A 25494-nucleotide genomic window follows, 5' to 3' on the forward strand; every position below is an offset into this window, starting at 1 on the left:
TCGCATACATGCACCGGGATATAATTGACATCGCTCTCCTACTTGCTCAGCGAAGGCCGTCCGAAATGGTCTACGCACAAAGAGATTGGAATAAGACATTATGAAACATATTCCAACGTATATTCTCGCATAGTGTTAGTGAATTATAGAATATTACTAATTCCTTTTGATGAAAGATATAGTAAAGATATACAAGTGATGAGAAAATTCTCAAATAAATGAATATTCAAAAAATGATACCCCTTATAATACGCCATTATCCTCTCAGTATAATTATTCGCGTACAAATATACAAATTGTTAAAAATTATCAGTATCAACCAAATCTTGGAAGATAATCGCGGTCGGCGGGGAAGATGATCCGGGAGACTGCGGAGGTCCGCAGAAAAAGCGAGGGCCTTACCTGATTTGTCACCCACAGCGAAACAAAATATACCGCCCCTCTCTTGCCGATCGCGCGTGACTACACACGTGCACACATTTAACGTACACGCACGTATCCTACATGTGTATCCAGTGCAATAAGCCCTGCTTACACGGACGGGCTGTGCGCTCTCTCGCGGTCGCTCGTTCGCCAGCTCGCTCGCTCGCTCGCTCGTTCGCTCGCCGCGAGTGGATTCGAGATTTCAGTCGTAGACGTTCGGTGCCCACGGTTAGATCGGGGGCCCGGCGCGCGAGAGAGAGCCCGCGTCAAGATCGCGCTCGAGATCGATCGATCGCCCAGCATCGGCGGAATCACCGAAGTGTCCCCCACCTCGGTTGGATCGGGAAAACCCCCTTCGACGAGGTGCGCGCACACGTGCCCGCATTGCACAAACCCGTGGACGGAGACACGGTTTCGTTATCCGCCGATCGATCGATCGATCGAATCGCGATCCAGCGCGTCGCTGCGATCAAACCCCCACAGCATCCCCCGCGAGAAGGGGAGAACAAGTATCGGACATCGAGACGGGTGACGGAGACGAGGACGTGGACGGAAACACGGTGCCCGGTTTATTATCGATCGTCCGAGAGAGCCGACAGGTTCTCGGGAGATGGATGCAGCCGCAAAAGATCGCCGACGAGATTTCGTTCCGGCATAGATCGATCGGTGTACGATCGTACGCAACGATCGGCTGTGTGTGAGCACTGCAACATGGTAGCCGGATGATCCAGAATTCATCATACAGAACGACCGAGGGTTGCGTTGCGAGGTTTGGCCGATTTCGGAGTTCGGTGATCCTTTCGTTAGATGTTCGTAAGTGCCAAATCGTGACAAAGATCGTAAGAAGAAGCCACTTGACTTGAGGGTACTTGAAAAGAGCCAGTAGCTATGATCATTAATGCTTCGAATTATATCGTATGATGTTTGACTGCTGCAAAGGATAAAGTAACGAAGATGGGGAAACCTTAAAGTATTTAGGTAAGATTTTATCTCATGATTTGAATAATTATTAAGATTGAATGGAAAATGCTCCTTTGTAAAATCGCAATTGCACTTTTAATTTGCAGAGCACATTTATTCGGTTTTATCGTTAATATTAATAATAAATTTAATTACGATAACGATTATATCTAAAACCTCGAATCTAATAAGAATTAAGGAATAAGATAATTGATTAAAAATATGCAGTTACAGATGTTTTTTTTTATGAGACATTGATACTGACATAATCATCAACAATGCCAACAATGCCAACAATGCCAACATAATACAACTATCTATCATGTAAAGATAGTCGAAAGACTTTCCTTACATACGTAAGAATGTTCTTTATCCTGTGTAAAAATCGGCTTTCATTTTCCGCTCACATTTTTCTCTCGATAATGCCGAATCTCAAGACCGTATCTGATCAATTTATGTCTGGTATTTCCGGTCCGATTGTTTCTTATGTGAAATTTCAGGTTTCTAATCGAAACAAATATCTGCAAGATCTGCAGATCAAAGTTAAAAGCATATCAGAACAATTTCTTCATTTTAATTGCTTCCAAATTTTTTTATGCAAAAAAGCAAGGAACTCTTTCGGTTTTTTTTAAATATTTGTTAACTGAACCATTGTGTAACTGAAACGTATTGGTAAAAGCCGACCGGATTTTATGACATTGGTTAAGCACCCACGAAAGGCATAGTAATTAGGACAAACGGTCTTTACGACGTTTCAACATTGCGAAATGTTTCTAATTTGGCATATAAAGTAAATTTTTAAATAATCGTAAACTTTGACATACAAAATAATTAAATTTACTAATATTAAATGTTTCTATTACACATAATTCAAGTAAAATAATTAATATCATGTGTTAATATAACTTGAAAAATGAAGTCAAAAGAACAAATATAAATGTAAAGTATAGTGTCAATTAATTAACATTTCTAATTTGTCAACAAGTCATACACGATAAATGAGTAATTTTAACTTAAAATTTAGAGTGGACTTTCTAGGACATGCACAAAATGTTAAAATTACGTTTTATTTTTGTGTAGCCGGCGATTGAGAGACAGGCCTGATCTGTCGCTGTCGCGAACTGGTATGACAAACTAGGCCTCCTTTCAGGAAGAAAACTTATCGCGTCGAAAATAAATACGTGTGCATGTGCGAACTCGCGCTGCTTCCAATATTGCATATTACCCAACACCGTTATTTAACATCGTTCCCCGAACGCTGGCGTCGCGTTCCATTGCACGGAATCGATCGAAATTCTATCCGGATTAGTTGCGCTAATCGCGATTCAGTGTGCTTCGTTTATTTCACCGTTCGACGAATATAGGATATATTTGTAATTATGCAATCGCAAATCACCTAAATCTAATGAAAATCACAACGGATGACCTCTCTACCTGAAATTTATTTGTAATGTAAAATCTAGAAATCGAGGTAATATATTAAAAAATAAAAATGCAGAGGTATATATCACTTGCATAGTTATAGAAAAGCGGTACAAGATAATGACAAAGCAATCGTACTTAAAAGATTCTACTTTGCTATATATTATGGTTTTCCGTTTTCGAATTAATGAGGATTTAATAAAGATAAATTGAGTGCGTTGCAATGTTTGAGAGACTTCACACGATGCAGTAAATTACAATTTAAAATGATGATGATCGTCCATATATGTTTGCACTATCGTGTAGTAAGTGTCATATAGATTTAGGTCGACAAAACGAAAAGTATGCTTACCTCGCGTTAAATTTGTCTCATTAAATATATCTCATCGGGACACGTAACACGCAAATTATTGACAGTAAGAATCTTAATGATAATTACCGAATTATGTAACGTACTTTATTTATTTGTATTTTGAATGTATGACGTTCAGATATGTGAAATATCTACTGATACACTTTTATGGATATCTTCATAAATAATATCATTTAATGGTGACAAGAGTGCATAAGATATTGCACCTATTTTATCGCAAGATATGGTGCGTAGGAGGAGAAATGAAGCACAAAATATTTAGTAATCAGTGGCAGGCCGAAGAGGGCAGGCAGCTTCAACAGAAAGTTAGATTGCGGCATATCAGCCTTGGACTCATTGTACTTAGGGAGCCGAAGAAGTTTGTCCTAGTCATCCGCAATGACTTGCCGCGATCTCAAAAGAATTTTAATGCACAATATCCGCGCCGTGAAAACATTAACCTTCGGTCGCTATCGTCGAGTCGCTTACTTTTTGCCGAATAATCTGAAATAACAGAGATACGTATTGTACTGGTATCGTTATGTGGTAGCCTTGTCAGACTCGTTCTGGAAAAGCTTATGGAGAGCCGAAGGATCAGACGTAGAAATTAAGGAGCGAATAGAAATGTTGTGAATACACGCGCGTCTCCATCTAATTACGAATGCAACCTTCGACGGGTGAAAGCAGCATGCCGGCCGTTCGTCTACAACGTGCTCGCACCAAGGCTCGCACGCATTTATGCGTCAGACTAATAAAACGGTCCAGACAGGATCACCGAGAGCGATTTATTTATAAACTCGCGCAAAAAGCTACGCGCCACAGATTTTTATTACGATCAATTACTACCGAAGGGATATCCCCTTCATCGCCCGGCGGCGATTGCACATGCCGAACACGTGAATGCTCGGATTCTGATTTCTGGCACGGCGCATGCGAGCGCGTTCACTCGTACGTGGATTCGTTTCTCGCTTGCGCATCAGTGCGTATAATTAACCGCGTATGATTTAATAGCTGCTTCTTCTGAAAGAGTACTTAATATTTCGTTACGTAAGAAAGCCGTGGCATTTTGGCTCATACTCTTACCACGTTTAAACGTTAACGCTAAACGCAGTTAACGTGAATTACGTACGTGATGGGTAAATTGAATTAGTTTCATATTATTACAGTTCGATATACGCGAATTGTGTATCTATCAGTATTACGTGACAATCAAACAATCACTTTCAACGTTATGTCTATATTCTTGACGGTCGTCTCAACCGCGCGTCTACGTAACGATACGAAAGAACTGTGTGAAAAAGATGCATTTGTTGCACCTGATTTGCTCCAGAAATTGCTGAACTACTTTCGACGACGCCGAAGCGAGTGGTTCGTTTACCCGCGGCACAGTGAACGTCGGCGAGTGAATTGCGTATTAACAGCTGATTTGCCACGTGGTTTTCTACGTTACATTATTATGTAAATTCGATAGGAGTGTCTACTTTATTCGAGCGATTCTCCTTGAATAATAAACGAGCATCGTTGATGTCGCTGGACCGCAAGTTCAATGCGATAGTTTACACTCTGTGGCAATCGGATCGATGTTTCACCATCGCGTAAGCAATTCTGTTTCATCGCGATCGAGGTAATGAATGCAGATGTTGCTCGCACACGTTAAATTTGTGATAATATAATCAGTATTAATATTATATACTTGAATAATATTAATATTCTATCATCATTGTACAAAATGTGAATACTTTTAAATATGTAATCCTCGAGTTATTTTTACGTTATTATTCTTCTATTTAGTTTCACTGAATTTGATTAAATTCGTAAAAATATTCATTGAAATGTTTTGTGTAATATTTTTCAGGAAATTTGACAAATATTAATTGCTTAAATATCTTCTTAATAGTTTGTAACACATAGTAGGACAATCGTTTTTATATTATATAAGTGTTAAAGAAATATTTAGGTCATGGTATTGATGCTGCTCACCTGATTACAGTTAATTAACGACGGCCCGCCGCGTCCTTGATGAAAACCTTCAGACATAAGGATATATGTTGTCCACAAAAAGCACATGAATTATTACTAAATTATAGAGACGCTAGACTTACTTTGATCATTGTTTAACACAAGTATCTCTTTATGTGTTTTCTTCTACTTTTAAGTATAGTAAAAGGATATTGCAGAACTATATGAGTAATAAATATTGCAATGTAGATTTAATAAATTTACTGATGTAACTAAAAATATGTTGAAACTTATATTTCTTAATATTTCTCTCAAAATATATATTTTCTATCAAAATAAAAATTAACTTTTATTAATTAAATTAACGCCGATATATTGTACGTTTTATGTTCCGACGTTTGCAATTATATGTGCATTGCATTTTACTTGCAATCTCTCGCCGTCATAGTCCGCTGAATATAATGTGAAAACTATAGATCTATATCAGATTAATAGTGAGATAGTTAACGATAGGATGTGTACATTCGTACTCTTTTATTTCCCATTGGCTGTCTCTTTATCCTGTTTTTTTTTTTTATTCCTGTTGCGAACTACGATTGCACGTCATTATTGAAATCATGTACTTGCGTTCACTTGTTAGAACCAGGATGTATTTTATTATTTGCCCGAGGATTTCGTCGATAACTTCTATCCGCGTGTGCATACAATCGCGCTGTCGTACATGCTGTGATCATCGTTAATAATAAACTCTTTTCAATATTAACAGAGCTACAAGCATATTTGACAAATTTATAATCGATGCAAATTAGGATGTTAAAGAAAAACGATTATCTCTACGCTTAGTTTCAAAGGTCATCAGTTAAGATTAGTCAGCCTTCTAAGTATTGTAGTAAGAGATCTAGCTTTCAAAACCCCTATATTGCCCGTACGGATCTAATCTTCGGCTGCAACAAAGTGTCGGGTGACGAGACTGACTCAGCTTTTGCTATTCGCGAGTTCATTACGAGCAGCTTATTACTCATAGATCTAATCGATTGTCTCGCAGGTGCGGGGAATGGTATTCCGCGCACGGGCACAAAGCGCCCCGACTATCGCCATTTAAGAGTTTACCCGTCGGTTTTCACCACATCTATCACCCGCATCATGCACGCACTTTCACACTCTACCGTGCGATACCGTGCCGCGCACGCGATACCATACCGCGCCATGGATATCTCACGCCAGCCGCAGCACCCGGAATAAATGGCGAGAGACTCGCGGACTCGGTAGGGCCGTTCGCGTATATCATAACACACGTGCGCGCGAACGCGCTGCTGTGACCGTCCTTATGCCAGTTACCTACATTTTCAACCAGGAACAAGGCTTGTAACACAGTAGTACTATACGCGTTTGCACGGCTTTCGCGACCAGGATACCTAGCCGCGTGTGCACTTTCGAGTTATTGAAGCAGATCATTCGGTAGATTACGCTTACTTCGCTGACCTCAGCGCGCACGGCTCGCCTTCGTCTGTCCCCACGTTATCATTATTTTAATTATTCCGTGCGTACGTGGACACGCGATTCCTCCGCATTGATAACGGTTATGGGCTGTCAAGGCGTACGAGTCGCTGATTACATTAAAAAATATTAAAAAGCCCCGTCAAAGAAATAAATACGTTTGTTTTTACGCAATGTGGCATCAAAGGCATATCTGCATGGAAATTATGATTAAGTTTTCAGATTATATCAAGCAGCCTGAGAAGGATAAAAAAGTGATTCGTTTTAAGCACCGCTGAGACATAATTATCGCATTTGTATGGCGTCGATGGTCACACGTTACTCCGCTATTATGTAAATGTTAACGCGACGGTAATGTGCCGTTGCATGGGAAACGCAAAATAGCGCCTATCGTGGCAAACACGCTAACTATACTGTCCACCAGGAAATCACAAATCAGGTTGCAGGCTGTATATCTTATTCATTAATCACGAACGCAGCGGGGGATAACGCGAAAATTGTCGCGATGCTAAAGTTAAAGCCTCACGCTACGTGCGTGCATTACATTTTTGACACTGGTTGACCGAGATAACGAAATATTAATGAACGTGGTAATCATATTTATGACGTTTCTATTTGCGAGTTACTCAAGGTGGAAACTAATGCCACGAAGGAGACGGAAATGACATATCTAAAAATATCTTGAGAAAGAGTTTTTAGCATTAACTAAGATCTGTTCGACAAACAATTATGTTATCATGTTTTCTTATCGTGCGGCTGCAGAGTCTCTAAGAATCGTGTCGGGACAAAACTCAAGCATAAATAGAGATATTGACTTTGACATGTTGCTTGTGATACGTGATTTATATTGATCATATTAATTATATGCCATCAACAACTTGTATCATAGTGAACTTTAACATGATGCGACGGATTGGAACGATTTACAATTTTGATAAGAATTAGATCGATACGTGAGAGCATGTGAAATCGAGCATTTCCCGTGAAACACGAGTCGTTACTTTTCGTCAAAACTACTCGATTTTCTGTCAATATATCGTATATCGTATCGGAACGTCAAACCGCGGCGTTTCTTGCGCAAGCAGAATTTCGATCTATCTAAGCGAAATTCTGAGACTTGCCTCATCGAGAGTACTTGTCGGTTCATGCCCGAACGCTTCGCATTTTGCATCGTCAGCGATCACGGCTGGGGGAATCATGACCGAGTCGAAGAATTGTGCCTCGTGACTTAGAGTTAACGCCTCAAAGATATTTTTGTTCTCGAGTTTCATATTAAAGAAGGAATTTATTCCCTACTAACAGTGACAGTTTAATAAGTCTACGGGCGTGACGAGATTGCATGCAAAAATATTTTTCTTTCAGTAAATTATCAACTTGTCAACCATTTTTATCTATTTGCGCATAATTAGTGCGATAAATAATACTTTTATTTATATGAATCGATTCCCTTTCGAGGATTAAATACTATTTACGAAATTATCTTACACATTTTTAACAAAAACGTGACTATCGACAAGATCTTTGCGAATATATATAGGCTCCCTATGTTGCACAGGGTTTCTTCGTGTCGCAACCAGAACGACCAAGTCGAGAAGATGCATTCCGCCGACTGGTAGAGCATTGCTTCGCGAAGATACGGTCGCCGCTTCTGGCGTAAATGTCACGGGGAATTCTATGTAAGGTATATTGGCACGCCATAAAATCGTGATATTCTCCTTTTGAGTTAATAATAGACGGAGAGGATCCTTAGAGAAACATTTGTAATCAGCCATAATGTCGCGGACGTTATATTACCTAATAGACAATGTAAATGAACACGTAAAATGCAGTACGGTTAAGAAAAATAAGAAACAGAAAGACATAAAAATTGGACACTTGGATAAAAATAAAAAATATCCTACATTTATTTGTAATGTTTGATCAATTTTAGGGTTAAATTAATTTAAACTTAAATTTCGAAATACTTATTTTCTTGGTACTTATAATAAAAGAAGATAAAAAATATTGAATTGAAAAAAAGGGATATAAATTGATTCGTAGAAATGCATGCAGGTGTAAAGAAATGTCAAAAGTGTTACTTTAGTTTGGTGGAAAATTAGGTGATACCAATTGCTCTGTAACATGCAATGACAACAGAACAGGAGGATAATAATAGTGCGGCTAAGGGAGCAGACTTATATAAGAAATATGATCCAAATATACATATCAATCACTTTTACGTAATAACTTGAATGTTGCGTGTTTCGAACCTATTTATAAAGTTTAATCTGCATATTCTCGATACGTGCCAAAAATTGATGCGTTTTTATCGGAGCTACTAGCAGATTCAGTTTGTTACTTGCACTTATTGTTTAATACTCAAATGCTGCATTCAAAGAGCGATACAGTTTTATGCGATTAACAATAAGTCTATATTAAATAGAATTTTAGTTCATGCTTTGCACATCCTGCACAGCTATATATATATAGTTGTCGCATATGCATCTGCGGGAATATAATGCTCTTTATACATATATGTATATATAACATTCTAAGTGCAAACGCCGGGCATTCCATTTAACATACTTATGCAAATGTCAGCAGGAACCTCGCGGACATAAAAGAAGGGCTTTTTCGCGCATCCGATAGGATAATAACACTTTAGCGACGAGAAATAACAACCCTCGATCGCGCAATTTCGCAAAAATCTGGTTTTACTCGTTTGGCGAGACAAAGGGAATGCAGGTTGAATGGGGAGAAGAACCTTGGCTGAATCCTGTAACGACATACGTTTCGTACGTAGAAATTTATTTAGGATTAAAAAATCTGTTCAGCTCTGGCTTCTCATGAATAATTTCGATGCCATACAATTCTTTTTTTTTAACGAACGAGACGTTCATAAAATTTAAAGTACTTTAACGTAGGTACTGCTCTTTTTTGGCTATTCTCATATTCTCTATATTGCTGTTCTCAATAAATTCCAAGATATCAGAAATCACCAACAAATGTGCTCACATTTTTTTAAGAGCACGTCTTTATTAAATCATGTTTGTTTAAACCGAGTCTGCTAATATCTCTTTCCCGAGGCAGATTGGTGAGATCACTTCGTATTGTATTTCTTAATGCACTTTTAAAAATAAACTCTTGCTTTGCAGGACCGTACGCGACAACGAGATTAATTTACATTCGTGCGTCAGTCGAGTGAATGACCTCGATCGCGACGCATACGGAATTGGTTTTACGCGAAAAAGAAGGCTAAGCGCTTGTCAGAAGTCTAACTCGCTCAAAAGTCGCAGATTGTCGTCCGTCAGATTGTAATCGACTGCATCCGCGATTCAATGATTACATTACGCAATACGCATCGATGATACAGCAACGATATCGCTGATGTTACTTGTTACTTTGTTACTACAGCGAGGCAATTTCCGATGCTTCTCCGGAAATTTTACTGTTTCTTAATCGTAAAAAGGCGTGTTAGTCAGTGATTATTACTGATTACTTTTGATTGAAATTAAAATATCGTTGTTCTTGTGACATCATGTTTTAAACGTTAGCAAGATACGAGTTAAACCAGTTTACACATTCACACACTATCACGTAATATCCAAAATAGCCATCTCTCTAGATTTGTGATTTTTATATTGGTGTATTATCCTGTGTAATTAACCATGACACGTGCGGTTATTGTTTTTATTACTACATCCGGCGGTGTTACACAAGATAACATCTATTAATGCAAATTAACATGATCATACTAGTAGAACAACGTCGATAAACATTTACGACAATTTACCTGTATATTTTTTCTAGAAATACCAATAATCAGAAACGTAATTTAATTTAATCTTCCTCCGCGCGTTCCCAGAAATGTGTGAATATCCACATCCAAATGAGCTGCAGATTACGAAATCAGCTACGACAGCTAAATTGTTTTTTGCGATATAGCCGCTTACGAAAAAATACTTATCGATATCACGCAGCGGCGAGAAATCGTACATCAAATTAAATTTACATTGTAAACATGGCAAAATTTTAGATTCGGAGAAATGTATTTTGCTCGATAACGGAATATGTTATCGACAAGTTGCGGACTATGTATTCGCGTATTATCATACGCAAATACACGTTGTATTAAATTCTGCATCCGTTTTTGGAAGTTTTCACACGAAGGTAATCCAAAAATCGTAAAAAAATTTTGACCTCAGTTTTAATTTATAACACACGACACAATTCACGAATGAAGAGAAGACGTGATTACGCGAGAAATTGGAATTAATTGAAACGGAAAAATGTAGTGCAACAAGTGCACAGTTGATTGGAACGGTAACGTTGGAAAGTCGAGTTATCTTTTAGAGTCTTGTAACAAGCGTACAGTCAGTGACCCATAACAATTAGCATCACGGGGAGGGAGGCATTGCTGTACGAAGGGGAAAGCCAATCAACGGAAATGGAGTAAACTTGTGTGATCCGGTAGGGTAAGCCGTTCGTATATTTTTTTTATTTTTCCAGAATAAGAACTTTTAAGAGTTCATTCTTCTGCTCTTTTTAATCTTTACACATTTATATATTTTAATATGATCTCTGGACATATTTTGATAAATTTTTTACGCTTGATTTCTATAGTATATATCATTGAGTGTAGAAAATACACCAAATTGCAACCTAAATTAATTCTTGAATGTAGTACAAATTCTGAGAATAAATCCGAATTATTTACGTTAACAAGCAATTAATGAGAAATGTGAACGTCTTGCATATTGTGATTTAAAATTATTCCGATAATCTTCATGCGGATTATTGATCACGATGTTTTCATGTCACGTTCCTATATGCAAATGATAGTGCTTAACAGACTTGACGACAACGGCTTGGCATTCGAAATATGATACGGAATGTATATATGAAACTGCAGCTAAATTACTCAAAAATATCCGAGTGCACGTGCAGTAAATCAAGACGCTGATGAGGCATCGCAATCTTTCACTTTCCACGCACATGTTCTGCACATTGGACATAAATTTTATCTTAAATAGAATTAACGGCCTAGTTTAGTTTCCGCATTAAAAATTATGCGCGCGTTGTTTGTAATAAGCAATTAGTTACAGGCGTTGATTCTGCTCAATGTATTTTAAACATTCCATTGTTTAATCGACCAGATTTTGCACAAATAAATGTCCAATGTCCATATTCTTATAGAAATATACAAGGACATATAAAAATATCTACAATAAAGAAATTTAAGAATATCTACAAAAAAAGATATCTAAGAATATGTAGAACAAAAGAGAAAAAGATTTTTTAAACATTTTTCAAAATTGTTATCTTGCTCAGAATAAAATATTCTATGCGTCATTTAATATTTTATGCAAGATTTTATGTCAATCATTTTACGAGTAGCATGAAATTTCTGCAAGATCACAAATTGAAACTGTAAATAAAATGAGAACTTTCTTGATTTATTTAGCAAAGAAAGAGGGAGAAAGAGAGAAAGAGTCCGCTTCTGTCCGCTTATACCACACTTCGCAACCGCGTATCTCGATCTCGTTAGTATTTTATTTGAAAATATTGTTTCTACCTCAAAACAGCATAGAACTGGTTTTGCTAACGAGCGAAACGTATATACACCTACCTCGGTGCACCGTGCACCTGTAGTTTTCCAGTGCCCATATTTTTTCCATGACAGCGGCACAAAATTAAATTCAACTGTCGAGTTTTACAATCAATTTTGTTCGATGATGGTTACGTTCGATCGCTTCGAAATTTTCGCCGCGTTAACCGCGGGGCTGGTTAGTCCTGCTTAGTTGGACCTACCTCAATTAGATCTAAAGCGGTTGTTTGGATCATTCGACGCTGCGTGATCGCGTTTCCTGCGTCTAATGGGACAACGCAGTATGTGCCCCTTTCAATAGTTACAACCGCGAGGCTACTTAAATAATTCTTCTCCATTGGCTTCTGCGCGCCGCTGTATATCACCGCAACAAGCGAATCGCAACCGGCCATACGCTCAATTATTATCCTTCGACCGAGATTTTTTTTTCTTTTACGTCACGGCAATTCACTACGATCGTAATGGTAGAAATAACGCTAATAGGAAGTTGAGGCAAGTGAACCTTCCAGTTCCCTATCGACTTATCGTATCCTTCAGCTTGCATCTTACGTTCTATCGATTTCTCAAAAAGGTACCGCAGCAGAAATCTTTTACAATAGCTTTTATTCTTTGCGAGGTTTATATAACCTCCTCGTTATACAGCTGAATTTATCTTTCCCTGTTTGCAATGTAAATGCGACGTATATTTTGTTATTCTCTCGATCGTTAGCAATGTTGATAGGTACACTGCTAAACGCACAATTAGACGTACATGTACGGACGCAAATATAGACATGGATATTTAACATTAAAAAATACTCTCTGCTGCGTAGATTTTTCTTGACAGTTAGGAAATTATTCAACAGAATTCGCTGATAATATCAGTTTAACTTGTTGTTCATTGATGCAAATAAGAAAAATGCAAAATTTGCAATTTTTTGTATATCTTATTATGGATCTTATAACGTGTTGCTAAGCTCTTCAAATTACTTTATAATGATATTTTCGTATTGCGATTACCAACTTTATTTATACTAATTATTTCACGTAAATAAATTTTATTTCAAATAAATCAAATCTTTTAAGAAATTGCTTGAGATTTGTACAGTTTTTTTTTAAGAGACACGTATGGGATATTATTCATCCGGTATCTTGCAGATGCTCATGCGTACATATTACACAATTTTATTTATCGTTCGATGCACCAGCAATCAGGCGTACAGGAACGTGCCGGTTTACGCTCGTGAACCAACGTTAAATTTCACGTAACTTTCTACTTTACACTCGGTAAGTGTTGGTCACTGCGAAAGTGTCTGTCATTTAAAAAATCTTGTGCATAAGCATTGAATAAACAATTATCATGTCGTAAAAAAAAAGTTACGTCGTCAACTACTTATACTTTCAAGACTACCGTTTGGAATTTACAGATTAATTTATTAGATAAAATGATTTGGAACTGAAAGTAAGAACGCGCAATGTCAACGTCACGTCGACGACAGGAATGTTCGTAAAATCCTAATCACGCAAGTTGGAAAACCACTCTCGCATGCTCGAAAGCAACGGCGAAAGCGGAACTCGTTCCTTCCGTTTTACTAATTTGGTGACTTAGCTTTTCTCAATGTCTCGCTATTACCGCCTTTTTCAAGTGCACTAGTTGAAGGTTTAAAACACTATATAGTATACAAGTGCATAGTATAAAGTCCAAATACGAATTCTAAACATAGTAGTACTGCAAGTGATTTTAATAAAACATGCTGAGAATACTTATCAAAAAGGAGTATTACGGAATTAATAAGTTGATAGAATAAAAATTGCATTTTGCGTTGTACATATGTTGCATTAAAATAACTAATCACAAGTAGATTACATTTAAATAAGCGCTTTTGTAAAATATTTTGTTACATAGGCGGCAAACGCGAATAGTCGCTGTTGTTGAGATAGATCAGTCTTGAAAAACCAGCGTTTTTTACGCAATGATCGACGGGCGAAGCGATAGTAAGCGAAACAATCGAGACGTTCTCCGTCTCGACGCTCTTGTCGTAATCTCATGAATATGCATGGATACTTTCCTTCGTGGCTGGTAACGCCGAATCTGGGTATATGGAGCGATCTTTCTTTTGAGATAAATCGATAAACGACTTCCTATTACTCTGATGAATTACCGGAGATTCGTACGTGTCGCCGGGCCAAACGACGACGGCGCGATGTCGTTTAAAGCAGCCGAAGGCGAAACTTCGTCTATCGTTGCGGAAACCGCGCACAGACACAGCGATAATAAATTTCACATTCACCACATTGGGTATCGCGTCGCGCCAATAATGGAACACAAAACATATGCGCTAAATAACTCGTGTGACTCACCTTCACTGCGTTGACCCAGTGGTGAGGTTTAGTCATATAGTATGCATTTATGAAAAAATGGTGCGGCTTAAGCTGACGGCTGATATATCGAGCGCTGTTAGATCTCGCACATAAACCGAGACTTACTTTCGGTTATTTTGAGTGAGAACGTAACGTATTTAAACTTCTACCTGTCGACATTCAACGAAACAATTTATTAACGCGTACGGTGCTAATACATCAAAATCAAGAAATATTTTTAAATAAAAGAAAAAAGAATATTCGCCGAGTGTCTTATAAAATTAACGAAGCAATTAATCTCACCATATCCGCGGAGCTATTCTTCTATATGGGCGAAAATAAAAATCGATCGAGCCGTGTTACATAATTATAACTTGGCGCTAATCGCTTCGTGGTATTCTCATAGGCTGCAAAGGCCACTGGGGCAAAGAAGACAGGAGCGTACAGGAATGTCAAAGTTTACCCCGGAGTATCCGCGATTGAGCAGTCCGGCAAACTGTAAAGCAAACGCGCGACAAAAATGCGATCCGTTTGGCCGTTGCAATGGAGATATTAATTTAAATCGATTCGCCGAGAGAACGGCGAAACGATGCAAGCCAGTTCTATTCTCTGGTAACAACGAGGAAGACGAATTGGGGCGTGTACGCGTCGTTCGAGAGATAAAAATCGCGGCCCGCGGTTCAATCGGGCTATCGCGCACTCGTTATGTCAGTTAAACGTCGATGCAATGCGTGTTCAATTGCACGTGCTCTCGTGTAACGCACGATAAACGTCATTTAACTTTCCGGTCTCTCCGTTAATTATTACCGATGGCCGATTTAATTATTATCCGCTCCCACGAAGCTTCATTAAACGTTAAATTAATTTCTATCACGATCATCTATTATATCTACTGTACTGCGTTTCACGGTCCGTTACAAATGCATTATTCACAGATACGTATCTATAAATGAAACTCGTTGCCAGAAAGGTTGAATAATTCTCATCGCGAGTAAATTATTTATAAATATGTTATATGTAAAGAAAAAATAGAAATATCGCGTGTTTACCCTTTGTCGTCTGAAAAGAAAAATACTCAAATGATACTTTAAACGATTGTTTGATAAGTAGAAAGAATGGTCGGGCTGATTTCGTTGTTCTCGCCAAACTTAATTCATCGAATCTGTTCCCCCTTTGCGAGGCCGAGTAATTTCATCTTTTCGATTGGACGACAGAAAACTTAATTACTACCTCGCTCGTCGGCGTACCTCTGCGGGCAAAGCAAGAGTTTTGTTTCGAAAATAAGCTGATGGCCATTCTTGATGAAATTTCCAAAGCGGGTTACGCTCTTATCGAACCGCATCATTCTCTTCTTCCATTTCGTTGAACATCGATGCTGCCTCACGCAACGTGCACGTATTTCCTCGTGTACTCCGCTTTTAACGTCGTCTTAATGACCTCTGCAAGCATCATGCGTCTGTCATAATTTTATAAGTCTCTTTTTCGCGGCTGTACACACACACACACACGAGGGAGAAGTGGCAGTTTAATTTCACTTTCACTTCGGACTTGCACTTCGGACCTTTGGCGATTCTGGTGACAGAGAGTGCAGAGTGCGGGTACGCATCGATGTCTCTGATACGTTTTATTACATACGGGCGGATGTGCTTAATTGAGTGAAAACATTAAGAGACGTGGATTAATCATCTCTCGTGAGAGGCGCACAGGAGAAAACCGTTTCGCCGTTCTAACGGCCTCTTAACCTTTTATCTGGTGTAATCCAGCTCCTCTTATAATTGTAATATATTGCCATGTCTTCTCGAAAAAGGCATTATAGTTGCGGAATCGCTGTACTTCGAAGCGTTGATACTTTATGAATTATGCACGTGGCTCGTGACTCTTTTTTGAACAGCGTGAAAAAGTGAAAGAAAAAAGAAAAGTGATATAATTTCTGATATTTTCTAAAACCCCATTATGTCTTTGTTTATATAACGACGGGGAAGGATAGCTCGTGCAATTTTTTATAAAAATTATTGCCTGAAAATGTAACTTTCTCTGCTCTGTTTCACGCAGACCCGAAGTTTCGCCAAATTGCATTCAAACTGGCTGAGATTCACCAGTGGGTAAAAGTGCGATCTTGCAAAATTCAAAGTGCTTCGCAATCCCGAGTTGCTAATTATTACCGTCAGCTCGTTTTTACATTCCTCGAGGAGTAGTCTGGGAAAAATTATGTACATTAATAAACCACTTATAACTGCGCTCTCTGTTCAAATTCAAATTGTAGAGTAAGCAGTAACTCCTCACCCAAATTTCAATCGTGCCAAATGAACCACGTCAATGTGTCATCAGTTATGATAAACATCATCTGGTATCCACAAAATGTGCACGCTGTCATACAGTTGTTCTTTTGACCCTCCTGTTTCACTGCTCATTCCAAAAGCATAATTCGAGTTAATCGTCAAAGCAGCTTGGATAATTATGACAATCGTCTGCGTTATTATGATGTCCGTGCAAGGTGTCCGCCTCCGTATCGAGACGCGACGAAGCGAAACGTATGCGGGACGGCCGAGGCTGGTCGGTCGCCCACTCGCTGTCTGGAGGAAGACGTGCGCCCGCCGTCCTTCCTGATCGGCGAGAAGGAGTGAATTATCGAATCAAGATGCACGTAGAGAGGGAGAGAAGGTTCAGAACACCGGTAGATCAAGGTGCTCGTCTGGTGCAAATCAGGTGGGGATGAAGGCCGCTGGCTTCGCTCGTGCAAACACCTCGACGGCCGCACACCTAGACCCACATAACGAGATACGTTACAACGCGGTAACGACGGCTTCGTGCACGGAGATGTGCACGTGCGGTCGGAGACCGGTAGTTGCGACGACGACGACGACGAGCTTCCTCGCGCAAATCGAGATAGGCTTCTCAGTATCCCAACGTTCGCAAGATGCGAATGTTGTTTCACGGTGCGAAATTGAATGGGACAAAAGAAATATCTCTCTCGCATCTACGGCGCGGTGAAATAACAGTGGATATTATCGCAAGAAAGCATTTTAATTTATGGAGATACCCGAGATACGCTTGCACAGGGTGAGCCTAAGCAGGATTAATTCAGTTTTTCGATCTGGAACATTGCGTCAAGACTGTCAGATTATCTTAAATACTTTAAGAGATAAATGAGCTTCATAGTTCATTCATCGTTTGCTTATTTTTGTTTATATTTGATTTTCGCGTTTTGATTCGCGATTTGTGTTTCAGACATCACTGATCCAGGTAGCCGCCCAGAGATGTGGTCACGCACGCGGCTCTTCCTCCTGGCATCGACGCTCGCGTTACTGATCGGCACTCGCGTTACCAGGTCGCAGCGTCCGCGACTCGGCGGCGCCGTGAACGTCTTCAGCCGTTACGGTTACCTGAGCATCAGCATGCGAGTGGTGCCGCGCAACGATACGGAGACCTGGATATTCCGCGAGCCCACCCTCGACGTCTTCAAGAATTCCACGCCGTTACCGCCCAAGCTACGCCAATCGAGCAAAAGCGGCATCGCCGTCTTCGACGGCGACTTCCACATGGAATTTTGCGACAATATCAGGCATGTGATTATATACGTACGCGATGTCGATGTAAAAAAAGCAAACAAATTCAATAGATTCTATATGGCCCAAACTGATTTTAATTTTTTCATGCCATCTATTGTCGCAATCTAAATGCGAGTTTGATGTAGAAAAATCATTTAGTTTATTATCTGTTAATTGTGAGTAGAAGCTTGAGAGAAGACGGTGTATTCAGCGATGATAAATCATGACGTGATTTCTCTATATTCGCACAATTTATATTTACAGACAGCTGCTACAGGCCTATTTCCGTGACTTCACTTTCGAGAAGCTCGAGAGGCCATGGCGTGCCTTCACCGGCAGTTGGTCGAAGACGGCCATAGCCAGGCACCTCGGCATAAACTCGTCCTTCATCACGGGCGACCACTGTTACGTCCTAGTGCGCGTCGCTAGATTCCGCGATAATCAACGACTCGCCGGCACCGCCGAGACTCTCGTCCTCGACGATTCCGTGTTGCGGCAAACCGAGAACGTCTCGGTCAACGATACCGCGAGCGTGGTGCGATTCATTAGGAACTTCGGTTCGCACTACATCGCTTCCTATGTCACGGGAAATTCGCTCTATCAAGTAAGCGATCGAAGTATTTAATTTTAAGATAACAGTCAGATTGTGAAAGCAAGGCATCGATATATTGCTAATGATAAAAACTAGAATAATTCTAAAAATAATAATCGTCAATTCGAGATATAGAACCCTTACAGAAATTTAATGCTGTAAGTGATTATTTGACTAGTGATTAATTACTTATTTTAAGTATTAAAAGCACTGTTTTTAATGCTTTTAATACTCAAAATATGTAATTATTCACTATAGCCAGATAATCACTTACAGTATTAAATTTCTGTAAGGGAATGCGATGTTGCAATAATTCATTAATTAATGGGATTTATTCTAACAAAAAGAGAAAATGGGTTAATATTTTCATGGTTAGAAGATTGTTTCTTCTGATAGAAAAAGATTGCACCGTATGTTATGCACGCGCACTTACATAATATTGCGATCAACCAGTTCAATGCCGTAACAATGATAAAAATAGGCATGAAATTCATGTCTTTGCATCGGCGCATCCTCCTTAATTACGCGATTTGTTGATCGTTATCGCGATCGGCTCGCCGTGAAAAGAATACAGTCTCAATGTAGTCTCTCGGCTAGATAAAAGTGAAACAGAGTTCATTTATCATACACTTCCTCGCTTAACGGATGCGTGGCGTCTTTAGCTCTTCGTTTATAAACTGCACAGAAACTCTTTATTATACCGAATCTAGTTCTCGGTAATAGTTTACATCATCGCGCCAATGTCAGTAAAAGTGAAATCGCGTAACTGTCTGCTTGAAATACACGATGCCGCAATCTAGAGGTCTCAATCTCTGCTCTTCGTTAATTGGGCATGGTCATCTCAGCGAGCGTCTGGTCATCCCAAACACACAGATCGGATGTCGTTTGATAAACGCGTGACGAAATATTCGGAATGTTTTTTTTTTCTTTCCAGGTATTCGTGTACTCTCCTCAGGTATACTCGCGAATAAAGGAACGGTTGAAGACACAAGGAGTCTCGGAGCTGTCGGCCGTCGAGCTGAGCAATTACTTTTCGCCGTGGTACGCGGAGCATATGGGTTCCATACAATCGGCGAGCGGCAATCGTAGCGTGGAGGCATGGGCCGTGCAACGTCTTCGGGTGCAATACTACATCTTCACTTACGCCAGTTTGCTAAAGTTGCACGGCGACACGGCGTTGCTCAAGCAACTGGACAGCCTGTTGGGCGATGAAGCGTTACTGCAATTACAATTACGAACATTGGCGCCCGCTTTCAAGGATCCGAAAAGACGTCAGTGGTTTCTGGAAGTGATCGACAACTATTTCAAGCTCTGGGAGGTAAACATGTGATGGCGTAACGCGCGTTGGTTGCAGACGGACTGAAAGCATTTAAGAATATCGTCGCTCGCGCGCTTGACGTTGAACGACAAGTACGTATATCAGTGTGAGAATGTATAAGTGACACTGATAATTTTCGGCGTGGTGTGGAGATCCACGGGAATGTCCCTGGGAATGATCGCGACGATCCAGCGCCTGTCGTGACTCATCGACGCCTGACTATAAAGGTTCCTCGGACGGATATATCCTTCTGCCACATATATACAATAATGCACAAATGCTGTTATTGTTATAAATAAGTATTTATTATTGTAATCATTAGAGAACTTCTTTATACAAAATGTTTTTAATATATCACAAGCATTATTCGTATGATCTGACTGAAGAACGTGGTATCGCAGTACCGTAAGTTCTTTACTCGAAATCGATCCATTGACGTACAAAAGAGATAGTGACATATATATTTTATATATGGAAAAAGATTTGTGCGTTTTGTTTATTTAACCCGATATGCATTGTACATGCAAATCGGGTCAATGGATCATTATTTCGCTTCAAATGCGAATTAATATGTAAGTAATGTAACTATGATAAGTCCTGTTGTTTTTTGTATAACCAGAGAATGTTTTCTCTTATACATTTCTTCATACAAATTGTTAAAAGATGATGTATTCATAGATGAATTTATATTGGAACTATGAATCAATATTATAAGAAATTTTATATTAAGTACTCAACAAATCGATTTTGGTATTGCAAAACAGTTTGACTGGGTATAAACAACTTTTTCTCTCTTTCTCTCCTTTGCCTCCTTCTTGCAAAATGATTATGATAGCGTCCGCGACAATCCTTGCCCTGTTTTAATATTTTGATTTGCAGGTGTTTGGAATAAACAGTATAAGGGTCGATTCAGACACAGCCGTGACGTATCCGTACCGTGCACGAAACAGAACATCAGACAAGGATACCTATTGTCTTCATCCTTGTCTAATGTTGTCTCCATCCTTGTCTGATGTTTCTGTTTCGTGCACGGTACGGATACGGCACGGCTGTGTCTGAATCGACCCTAACATCGTGCTATAATACATAATAGAAGATACCGACAAATATATAACATCATATGCAAACTGGATTTTCCAACATATTAATTAATATCGATGAAAATTATACGCAACTATAAAGTAACAAAATTATTTTTGCATCCTATACTTTACTATTCTTTTAAAAACAATATAGTTTTGTAAGGTAAATACATATATCGCGTTCTCTATATTTTCTGAGTATCGGCTGTTTTTGCCAGCAAAGTCTTTCGTGTATATACTTTATTTAGCTAATCTAGGCGAAATCAGAGGCCTCAATGACCAAAGCTCATCATAATAGATTATTTTCACGATAATAAAACAAGAGTCCACAGGACTCGTTGATCTGCAAATCGCAAATCGCAAATCGCGGTTCCTTTGTTTGTCTCTTACAATTAGTAACGAATCATACCTTTTTTGGTAGCTTCTAATTTTTTTGCCTTTTATTTTGAAGCTTCTTGTTTGCATCAAAACTCGCAGAAATGCTCGAGACCAATAAGAACATTGCAGAATGTTTTAATATCTGATAATAAAGAATTAAAATTAAAATATGTTTTTACAATTTAAAACATAAATAAAATACTATAGGCATTTCTACTTTAGTCATAAATTTCAATGAAAGAAACAATCAAAGTCTTGTGATTTTATAAAATGGTAGATATATTTGCCGCTTTTGCGAACCATGCGCGTAATTACTATCGCACAATTGAAGAAAAATATATATTAACATCTTTTCTTTTACAAATTTTATAAAATGCGGCAGCTTAGATGTGCACGTTAATATGTTCTCATACATTATTATAAAATACGAAATTGACGTAACGTAGTGTATATTTTAGCTTATTTTTTTGATTATTGCCAATATGTATATATTGGCGCATATAACAAAATTTATTTGTTTTAAAAAAACAATTATTTGTTTTAAAAAGGCGTGAATCGCACAAAGCCTTAAATATACTGATGAGTATTATATTATAAAAATAATACATACTTTTATTAAAAAATAAGGGTAAGATTGAAAATTATTTGCAACTGAGGATAACCGAGGACGTGATCCAATAATTGATCAACGTATTCCTCATCAGATTTAATCTGTCTTCTTAAAAGTATGCAAATTTGCGCTGGCTTGTTGTTCTCGACCTAACTTTCTTCCATTGACCACAAGTACAATTGGGGTTTCAACCCGAATAGATTTGTAATCAAAATCCTAAAAAAGAACGAAAGAGAAACGTATTATCATATGTTCGATAAAATTTGATTTATAATTTATATTGTAACGTGCACACAACACTAACGTTATTCATATAAGAGAATTTCTGATGTGTAACAAAAGGTTCTGGTATACCAACAGAATCCCCGACCGTAACTCCTCGGCCTTTAGCTAGATTATATACAGTGACAACAATACATGTCTTCTGTTCGTCCACGAGACAAAAAGCACTGAATAAGGAAAAAAACGAATAATTATACGGCTCTAAATAGATAAATGACGCAAAAAAATAATTTGTGCAATATAAAAAGTAAATACTTACAATGGGACGCAATCTGAATCTTGAATCCAACAAACTACTTTTCCAAATACAACTTTTTCTGTATTCAATCCAATAACTAATTCCCGTAACGGAATTAAATCTAACTTTACAGACTTTCCTCCATATGTGTATGCTCCATCTTTGTATGGTCCTAAGTGTTTAACATCCAATGCCTACATTTAATCATAAACCTCTAAGTATGTATATTGTGCCAAAATCACATGTTATATTATCACATACATTAATAACATGTATCAATGTATCTAGCTGTTAACTATTTATTATTATTAATTTCTATAATATAAATACCCGTATCAATTGATATAGTCGTTTTGGTTTCACATATCCATTATTATTAATTGAATTTTGTATATCTTTAAGATATTTTAGTAATTCATCTCGTTTGCTGCGTGGCGTTTCCCATAATGGATCAAGCGCCATTGCACTTTCGAACGATTGTAACGCCAAGTTATATTCTTCTTGATATTTCAGAGCCTATAAATTTTCAGGTTAAAGGAATTTCAAGCAGAAGTAGAAATATCAAAATAAAGATGACAAGATATCTATTCATACTTACTATTGCTTTATTATAAAATAAATCAGGATTACTTCTTGCGATGATATCTTTTTCCTAAAAAAAAAAAAAAAAAATATGGTTCATTTATATAAAATCTACTATAAATCTATGTAATACATGCGTAAGTATCATGTACACATAGTGAACAAATAGTTTTCATCCATCATCTTACCGCTTGCATGTATGCCGACATGCATAAACGTAACATACTCGGACTTTGCGCCACTGTGAAGAAGGAAGACAGGTAAGCAGTCCCTAATACGGCCCAGGAGTATCCGTCAGTTGTGTCAAGGCTTACGGCCTCCTTAGCATATTCCACACCTTGCTGAATATTTTTTATTCGCTCTTCGTCGGATGAAGTTGGCTCCTGTCTAAATACCATCGACAAATTTCGCAAAGATGCTTTATTCCTATCCTATAAAAAAAAAAAAGATAAATATGTATACATAATACAATATAATAATTAATTGTTTTATCACAGCTGATCCTTAAATCCTAATGAAAGCTGCATTGAGTGAGACAGGAAAGAAACGTACATGTTGCAGAGCGCCAACGAAACAATTTTTGGCTTGTTTTATGTCGTCATTCTTCCAATAATATTCTCCCAGCTCGTTCCAAGCTTCTATAAATTTAGGTTCCAATTTCACTGCTTTACTCAAAAGTTCTTCCGCCTGCGGAATGACGTGGCCCACCACGTTCAGAGCCTTTCCCTTTAAATAGTAATACTTGGCACGTGAGCCATCAATCTCGTAACCTTTACACTCGTCGAACTTGCTCAGCGTGTCTTTCATCTCCTTCTCCACGTCGGTGCTTTTTTTTATCGCTTCGTCAATAGAATGCGTCTCAAAATAGCGATCTCGGAAGAGATACAGAGCTTTCACTCTTTCCTAAAATTGATTGCTAATCAGTAAGTGTGAGAACGACAATACATATATCAATCAGAATTAAACGGAAATGAAATAAAAATAAAAAATATAGGGCATAGGAAAAAAATCTCATCTATTTTACATACCGTTAACGCCACAATCGGGTCTTCCTTGACAGTATTTGAACTCTTCGCACCCGCGACAACCTTGTCATCGATAATCGCGGACATTCTTTACAAGTTATATTACAATGTGCAACAAATAAACATTTACTTTGCTGTGCGTTACGCGCCTTCCGGGGAGGGCAATCTCACTCATAATTCGATCGCGATCGTACAAGCTCGCTCGTAACGCGGGAGTGTCATTTGCGAGCTGTCAAAACAAAAGCGTATAGGTTATGGAATTTATGAATGGAGCTTGTAGTTTGGAGTAGTACTACACTCAAGGACGTTTTCAAGGCCATTTCGAGATGGTGACGATGACGCCACTTGCGGCAAGTGGTGGCATTAAATCGTTATAAGCTCCTCGTAATGGCGGTTTGAAACGCACGTCAGAGATCCTAGAGAAGGCTTCTCTCTGGCCGGGATGGCCTTTCTCAGGCTTCTCTCTGTTTATGCTAGTCGTATACAACATGGCGGCGTAATTTTCAAACATTTTAAATTTAAACAAACGCTCGCATGGAGCATATGACGCGTTTTAACCAGTCAGAGAAGCTTGGAGAATCAGCTGATTTCATTCTTGAATCACGTATGATGCAGATACACGTCTTACAATTAATGTAAAATATATTAAATATATTAAATATATTAAAAGTATATTATATATATATATAAATAATATTTACTAATTTTTATATTAAATAATTTTTAACATAAAAATTATTTTATATAAAAATTAGTAGATATTACTTAAGTTGTTATACATTTAAGTTGTCATTATTAAAAATATAATATATATAATAATAATTAATTATATTTATTATTATTATTATTATTATATTAAGTATATAATACTTTTATTTCATCTTCAATTTTTTCTACCGAATTATATCCTCTTGTCCCTGCCTACCCGAATCCCTTACCTACCTACCCGTATACCTATATAACTATACCCGTATTCCAATCTATAGTCCTACCTATCCATTTTCCTACCTATAATACCCGTGTTATTATTTATTATACAAAGTTTTTTAATTAAGACCGCGACACGATTTATAAGGGGTCTAATTTACCAGTAAAAAAATTTCTCATTGACTCACCGATTCGATGCGCAACGGGCGGAGTTATGCAGCCACGTAACTACGACGATACTGTAACATACAAACATAAGATTTAAATTAAAAAAGCGCTCAAAATTATTAACATTTAAAAAGTTAATTCTTACGCGCGTCTCTAATTCGTCTTTCAATAAAATATTTAACAATACAATTATCTGTTTTATCG

The 25494-nt window shown here is 38.1% G+C and overlaps 2 protein-coding genes across 4 annotated transcripts; one reads left to right on the forward strand and one right to left on the reverse strand.

Annotated features, from left to right (window-relative positions):
* Window positions 1–555: 555 nt before the first annotated feature.
* LOC112468195 (torso-like protein) lies at window positions 556–20896 on the forward strand. Of its 2 annotated transcripts, none has more exons than XM_025037265.1 (4): window positions 556–1401; window positions 17769–18102; window positions 18353–18692; window positions 19615–20896. In XM_025037265.1, exons 2-4 carry the CDS (start codon window positions 17798–17800, stop codon window positions 20008–20010), a joined length of 1041 nt encoding a protein of 346 aa, XP_024893033.1. In that variant the 5' UTR covers window positions 556–1401; window positions 17769–17797; the 3' UTR covers window positions 20011–20896. The 2 variants fall into 2 exon arrangements, with proteins under 2 accessions (XP_024893033.1, XP_024893034.1); XM_025037266.1 differs by lacking the exon at window positions 556–1401 and adding an exon at window positions 13969–17600.
* Window positions 20897–21071: 175 nt separating this feature from the next.
* LOC112468194 (tetratricopeptide repeat protein 5-like) lies at window positions 21072–24469 on the reverse strand. Of its 2 annotated transcripts, XR_003042365.1 has the most exons (9): window positions 24199–24469; window positions 23723–24073; window positions 23359–23601; window positions 23187–23240; window positions 22919–23104; window positions 22610–22782; window positions 22373–22517; window positions 22069–22284; window positions 21072–21600 (listed from the first exon to the last, which is right to left on the reverse strand). XR_003042365.1 is itself a non-coding variant. In XM_025037264.1 (8 exons), the coding sequence occupies exons 1-8, from the start codon at window positions 24280–24282 to the stop codon at window positions 22165–22167; spliced, it is 1356 nt and encodes a 451-aa protein (XP_024893032.1). In that variant the 5' UTR covers window positions 24283–24469; the 3' UTR covers window positions 21072–22164. The 2 variants fall into 2 exon arrangements, 1 of the variants encoding a protein (XP_024893032.1); XM_025037264.1 differs by having other exon boundaries at window positions 21072–22284.
* Between the last annotated feature and the right edge of the window lie 1025 nt (window positions 24470–25494).

The sequence above is a fragment of the Temnothorax curvispinosus genome, unplaced genomic scaffold (genome assembly GCF_003070985.1).
Source record: "Temnothorax curvispinosus isolate PA1 unplaced genomic scaffold, ASM307098v1 QBEX01018224.1, whole genome shotgun sequence".
Classification (NCBI taxonomy): Eukaryota; Metazoa; Arthropoda; class Insecta; order Hymenoptera; family Formicidae; genus Temnothorax; species Temnothorax curvispinosus.